Source organism: Glycine max, chromosome 1 (genome assembly GCF_000004515.6).
Source record: "Glycine max cultivar Williams 82 chromosome 1, Glycine_max_v4.0, whole genome shotgun sequence".
NCBI classification, from domain to species: Eukaryota; Viridiplantae; Streptophyta; class Magnoliopsida; order Fabales; family Fabaceae; genus Glycine; species Glycine max.
The window spans coordinates 47245453-47252681 of NC_016088.4; the positions used below are offsets into that span (position 1 = coordinate 47245453).

The following is a 7229-nucleotide window of genomic DNA, read 5'->3' on the forward strand; positions in this document are numbered from 1 at the left end:
TAAAGTCTTTATAATTGAGTTTAAACCTAGTTATGTGTTTTTTTTCAACCATTTAACGTGTTTTTTCTTTAAAATAAAAATAAAACCAGCAATTTTGCCCTAACCAGAGTAAAACCGTATTTCCTTTTGTGCCTAGCATGTGAGCCTACCACTATGCCATATTCACAATTTCATATAATTAGAGTGTTTTCTAAGTTTATATAATCTTTTTATTGGATTTACAAATTGCATATTAGATATTTATTTGGTAAAAAAAATTGTATGTTTATTCTTCTTTAATTAAACATGCAATATTAAATATTTATGTGTTGTATGAACAGTTCAGAGATTTAATGTTAAGTGGTGGATATAATTTTAACGAATTAGAGAGTAGCCACAACATCTTTAATTGATTATAATTATATTTAAATTTCAGAACCATATTAGAAACATTAATTGTAATTAATCATATGTAATGTGATGAAATATACCTAGAGGAATTTTATTATGTTTGTATGATTAATTGGGATAAAATATAGTGTTGAAGTACAAGTATGAGGTGAAGTTCCACATTGTGTAGGAATGAGAAAGTTAAGCACCATATAAGTGAAGGCAAGACCCATAAACTTGAGCCTTAAGGTTTTGGGTTAAGATGTGGTATCAGGTTCACTTATATGTTTGCTCGTGACTCATTGATATAAATCTCCCCGATATGTACCCCTCAGTTTCTCAACGATTGCTACCAAAGTCAATGGTTCAACTTTGTGACCAGTGACCAGCTCAAATGAGTAAGATGATGACAATGGATCGTAGGCTTGAGGATCTCGTTCACTTATATGTTTGCTCGTGACTCATTGGTGTAAATCTCCCTGGTATGTATCCCTCAGTTTCTCAACGATTGCTACCAAAATTGATGGTTCAACTTGGTGACCAACGACCAGCTCAAACGAGTAAGATGATGACAGTGGATCGTAGGCTTGAGGATTCCTTGTATTAAAAGTCATCCTGGCAGTAGGTCCAGGCAACGTGTCTTGTGGGTGGAGTGGCGGTACAAGTATCTAGAGCATGTGAACTCTAATGGCCACCATGGAATACTTGTGGGTGATAATGACTTTCGCTCGAGGGGGAGACTACCATGTGAAAGAGACTCACACTTGAGGGGGAGATTGTTGGAGTATAAGTGTGATGTGAAGTCCTATATTGTATAGGAATGAGAAGGTTGAATGCCATATAAGTAAAGGAAAGACTCATAAACCTAACCCTTAAGGTTTTGGGTTAAGGTGTAGTGTCACGTTCACTTATATGATTGCTGATGACCCATTGGTGTAAATCTTCCCGGTGTTTACCCTCCTTAGACACACAACAATTGGTATTGTGTGGGTGGAGCGACGGTGCAAATATCTAGAACATGTAGGCTCTAATGGCCACCATAGAAATACTCATGGATGAAAATGGCTTTCGCTCGAGGGCAAGGCTACCATGTGGATGAGACTCACACTTGAGGGAGAGATTTTTGGTCCACAAGTGTGAGGTTAAGTCCCATATTATGTAGGAATGAGAAGGTTGAACACCATATAAGTGAAGGATAGACCCATAAACTTGAACCTTAAGGTTTTGGGTTAAAGTGTGGTGTCAAGTTCGCTTATGTGGTTGCTCATGACCCATGGGTGTAATTCTCCTTGATATTTACCCCCTTGGTTGCATAACATATCAGATTATATTTTTTAATCTACCTACAAGAATTAAGGAAAGGAACATAATTTGATAGTTTTGTCACAAGGTTATTAAATGAATCTAGTTGAGTAGGACTATAGCCCACGAGCAAGTTTTATGTCGCTAGATTCAAGAATTAGGACGTGTTTGCATCGGCAAAACATGACATTTATTTAGTCTCAAATTGTGATGATGAACATGTGTTTTTGAATTTTGCAGTTTCTTAATCTGTGAATTTTTATGATATCACATGTGGCATTCCCAAGTTAAGAGGTGACAATTATAAGGTTTGGAAGGAGAAAGTTCTACTTCATTTGGGAAGAACAACAAACTATCACTGAGACCAATACTCCAGATGTGGTTGATCTTTATTAAAAGTGGGAAAGGTCTAATAGACTTTCAGTGACATTCATAAAGACCAACATTTCTACTGGTATTCAGGGTTTTGTTGACTAGCATGATAAAGTCAAGGATTTATTAAAGGCTATAGACGAGCAATTTATGACATTTGATAAATCCCTTGCCAGTACCCTTATAATGCAGTTTTCATCCATGAAGCTCATTGGGATTAGACACATCATGCACATAAAGGACATTGTGGCTCAACTGAAACCCTTGGAGGTTATCATGTCAGATTCTTTCCTAGTACATTTCATTTTGTGCATCCTGCCTTATCATTATGCCCCTTTTAAGATCTCCTATAATACACATAAGGATAAATGATTTGGTAATAAGTTGTTGACCATGTGCGTTCAGGAGGAGGACATGTTACTAATGGAAGAGGGTGACAGGGTGAACTTGACCACCTTTGAAAGAACAAGAGGAATCAAGTTAATCACAAGGGAAAGATTTTTGTTTAGCAAGTGATAAAGAAGGAGTCAAAGTGTTTCTTCTGCAAGAAGAAGGTGATGAGAATCATGAAATTGACCAAATACAGGCTAAAGGCCCAAATGGAGAAGGACAAAGCCCCCGAGTGAAGAAGGATGAAGGTCCAAGTGGAGAAGGATGAAGGCCCAAAGGCAGAGACACTATCAAGACTATTAATTGTTGCTGAAGGCCCAAACTAATTTAAAAGCCCAAGTTAAATATGTTTTTAGTTATAATTTTTATTTATTGTAATTTTAGCCCAAACTGTTTAGAAGGCCCATGTCTATTTTTATCTTTTTGTTCAGATACACTATAAGTATTGATTTCTATTTTCAATAAAAAAAACTTTTGGCATTTGATAAAATTTGGTGAGAGTTTCTCTTTGGGTTCCTTGTTGAACCAATCTCAGACTTATCAAGGTAATCCTTGTGGCGTCTATCCTGACTTATCTTCCTTCACCGAAAGTGGCGTCTACCCTGACTTATCTTCCTTCACTGGAAGTGGCGTCATCCAAATCTCCGTAGCCTGTATCAAGCGATCCGCTCCTAGTCAGGTTCACATCAGAAGGGACACATGAAGAAAGACTGCTAGAAGTTTAAGAATTGGCTCGAAAAGAAAAATACTCCTTTTGTTTTTGTCTGTTATGAATCTAATATGATTAATGTTAACCATAATACATGGTGGATTGATTCTGTTTCTACAAACCATGTTTCTAATACCTTGCAGGGTACGAAAAACCTAAGGAGGCCAATGGGAAGTGATCAATATATCTATTCAGGAAGCAAGATGACTTCACATGTAGAGGCTGTTGGGACTTGCAGTTTAGTTTTAAGTAGTGGTTTTATTTTGCATTTAGAAAAGACTTTCTATGTTCCCAGTTTTTCTAAGAACTTGATTTCTATTTCAAGACTTGCACCTCTGGGATTTTATTTTAATTTTTTGAATTCTGGTTTTACTTTATCGAATAAATATGAAATTGTTGGTTTTTGGTGAACTACATAATGATCTTTACTCTATTAATTTAGAAAATGGTGTTGCTTATAATTCTATGAATGTTTCTGGTGGGTTAAAACAATGTGTTGTAAATGAGGATTCCTCTATGTTGTGGCACCAGAGATGGGGATACATCTCCATTGAGAGAATTAAGCGATTAGTAAATGATGGGGTACTTAGTACTTCAGATTTTGCTAATTTTGAGACTTGTGTGGATTGCATTAAGGGTCAGCAAACTAACAAGTTGAAAATTGGTGCAAAGAGAAGTTCAAACCTATTGGATATTATTCATACAGATATTTGTTGTCTAAACATGGAAGCAAGTAATACGAGATACTTTATCACCTTCATAGATGATTACTCACGATATATGTATCTTTACTTACTTCATTCTAAGGATGAAGCTTTGGACGCCTTTAAAGTTTTTAATGCTAAAGTAGAGAAACAATGTGGAAAATAAATTAAGATTGTGAGATTAGATAGAAAGGAGAGTATTATGGTAAGTACACAGAGAGTGGACAAGCACCTGGTCCATTTGCAAAATTTCTTTAAGAACATGGGATTGTTGCCCAGTACACTATGTCTAGTTCTCCAAATTAGAATAATGTGGCAGAAAGAAGAAATTGAACTTTAATGGACATGGTAAGAAGTATGAGGAGTAACACAAAACTTCCTCAGTTCTTGTGGATTGAAACACTTAAGATGATTGTGTATATATTTAATAGAGTTCCAACCAAGGTTGTCTCAAAGACACCTTTTGAGTTATTCAAAGGTTTGAAACCTAGTTTGTGACATATATGCGTTCAGGGATGCCCGTTTGAAGTGAGAATTTATAACCCATAAAAGAAGAAACTAGACTCGAGGACTATTAGTGGTATTTCATTGGATATGCTGAAAAGTCTAAAGGTTATAGATTCTATTGTCCATTTCACAACACTAGAATTGTGGAATCAAGAAATGGAAAATTTCTTGAAAATGACTTGATCAGTAGGTGTGATCGATTTCAAGACATTGCTTTTGAAAAGGATCACTATGAGGCTTAACCCTCTGGATCAAGTAACACATTGGTAGTCATTCATCCCCCTCAAGTTCAAGTGGGTGTTAGACAACCAATAGTTGAAGTTTCACAAGTCGTTGAAGATAATCATGTATATCTAGTTGTTAACAAGGAACAACAAGTCAATGTTGAACAATCGGTTGAACAAAAAGTTCTTCAACAAGATAATGATACAACATTAAGAAGATCTATTAGAGTCAAAAGGTCAGCAATTCTTAGTGATTTTTAAGTTTATTTGTAAGAATCAGAATATAACATTGGAGCCAAAAATGATCTTGAAATGTTTTCTGAAGCCATGAGTTCTAAAGAATAAGCTTTATGGTATAGTGCTATGAAAGATGAGATGGATTCTATGACATTAAATCGAGTCTAGGATCTCATTGAGTTGCCTAATGGTGTAAAAGCTATTGGATGTACGTGGGTCTTTAAAACAAAGAAAGACTCACAAGGCAACATTGAGAGACATAAGGCAAGCCTTGTTGCCAAAGGATTCACTAAAGAGATGGAATCAATTACAAGGAGACATTCTCTCCTGCATCTAAGAAAGATTCACTTCAAGTAATTATGACATTAGTAGCTCATTTTGACCTTGAGTTACATCAAATGGATGTGAAAACAACATTCCTCAAGGTGATCTAGATGAAGACGTTTACATGAAACAACTTGAAGGATTCTTCTCTAGTAACTGTGAGCACTTAGTATGCAAACTTAATAAATCCATATATGGATTGAAACAAGCTTTCCATCAATGGTATTTGAAATTTCGTGAGGTTATATCTTGATTCTATTTTGAAGAGAACGTCATGGATTCGTGTATATATCAAAAGGTTAGTACGAGTAAGATTTGTTTTCTTGTTTTATATGTGGATGATATTTTGCTTGAGGCTAATGATAAGGGTATGTTATATGAGGTGAAACAATTTCTCTCAAAGAACTTTGATATTTTGCTTGAGGCTAATGATAAGGGTATGCTATATGAGGTGAAACAATTTCTCTCAAAGAACTTTGATATGAAGGATATGGGTGATGCATCTTATGTCATAGGCCATAAGATCCATAGAGAGAGAGATCTCGAGGCATTTTAGGTTTGTCTCAAGAGACCTATATCAACAAAATTTTAGAGAGGTTTAACATGAAAAATTATTCACCGAGTGTAGCTCCCATTGTGAAGGGTGATAGACTTAAATTAAGTCAGTGCTCGAAAAATAATCTTGAGCGAGAACACATGAGAAATATTCCATATGCTTAAGTTATTGCAAGCCTTATGTATGCTCAAGTTTGCATCAAACTTGACATTGCATTTGCTGTTGGAGTTTTGGGAAGATATCGAAGTAATCTAAGTATTGACCATTGGAAAGATGCAAAGAAGGTAATGAGATATACTCAAGGAACAAGGGACTACATGCTCATGTATAGAAAAACTAATGATTTGGAGGTGATTGGCTACTCTGATTCAAAATTTGTTGGTTGCATTGATACCAGGAGTTCTACTTATGGTTATGTTTTTATGCTAGTTGGTGGAGCTATATCTTGGAAAAGTGCAAAGCAGTCCTTGACTGTTACTTCCACTTTGGAGGCTGAGTTCATTTCTTATTTTGAGGCTACTTCGCATGATGTATGGTTGAAGAGTTTTATATCCAGGCTCAGAGTTGTAGACTTTATTTTTAGGCCGTTGAAGTTGTACTGTGACAACGATGTTGTGGTGTTTATGGCTAAGAACAATAAGAGTGAAAGTTGAAGTAGGAACATCAACATTAAATATTTAGCCATAAGACTATATGTTAAAGAAAATAAAGTATTCATTGAACATGTTAGCACTAAGTTGATGGTAGCTAATCCTTTGACTAAAGGCATGCCACCAAAGAATTTTAAGGATCATGTAGTACGAGTGAGACTTAGTTCCATGATGTGATATTTATTGTACGTACAATTATTGTTTTAATGAAACTCTTATTCAGTTTGATGTTTTCTCATTTATTTATCTTGAGAAGCATCATTTAGTTTTGACATAGAAAAAACATGTGATTTATTCATTAAGTTAAAAGTTAGTGTTGAGAGACTTGATATATTATAATACATGGGACATAATACTCACTATTAGAGGACCTATCATTATGATTCATATATTTGGTTCCTTGTTATGATTGATAATGGGATAAATGGACCAAGTGAGAGAATGTTGGTTATTGGTTGTTTTTGATATTTAAGGAACAAAATATATGCTTTGTTTTACATTCAAAGTGAGTGGAAACAATTATCTGATAGTTTTTTTTTTATATTGAATTTGGTCCATTTTTCAACCTGAATTCAAACTTATTATCAATACTAACATTCTGAATGAGATCATGTGTGGATTTTGTGGTTCCCACTAACCTCTCCACGTTTTGAACTCCATGATGGGTAGAGTTCTACATAAGAAGTCTTGCTCACTGTTTTGAATCACATTCACTAAGCCTATTGCTCATTCAAAAAATGAAACACCATCGTGTTGAGTTAGCGAAGGTTTAGGAAAGCCAAAATTGTCCAAGGTCTGTGTATGTTGGAGCTTGCAATGGCTGGAGGTTAGTTTTCAATTATGCTTTTGCTATCAGTTTAATCTAAATGTGTTTATTTGTTAATT

The 7229-nt window shown here is 35.1% G+C and overlaps 1 protein-coding gene across 1 annotated transcript; it reads left to right on the plus strand.

Moving 5' to 3' along the window:
* Positions 1-5873: 5873 nt before the first annotated feature.
* Positions 5874-6347, plus strand: LOC121174769 (secreted RxLR effector protein 161-like). The gene has a single exon (XM_041014833.1). It carries the CDS (start codon positions 5874-5876, stop codon positions 6345-6347), a length of 474 nt encoding a protein of 157 aa, XP_040870767.1.
* The last annotated feature ends 882 nt before the right edge of the window (positions 6348-7229 follow it).

What these genes read in the sequence shown, in the direction of transcription:
- LOC121174769 (XM_041014833.1), top strand. Translation starts at nt 5,874, where the DNA reads ATGTATGCTCAAGTTTGCATCAAACTTGACATTGCATTTGCTGTTGGA.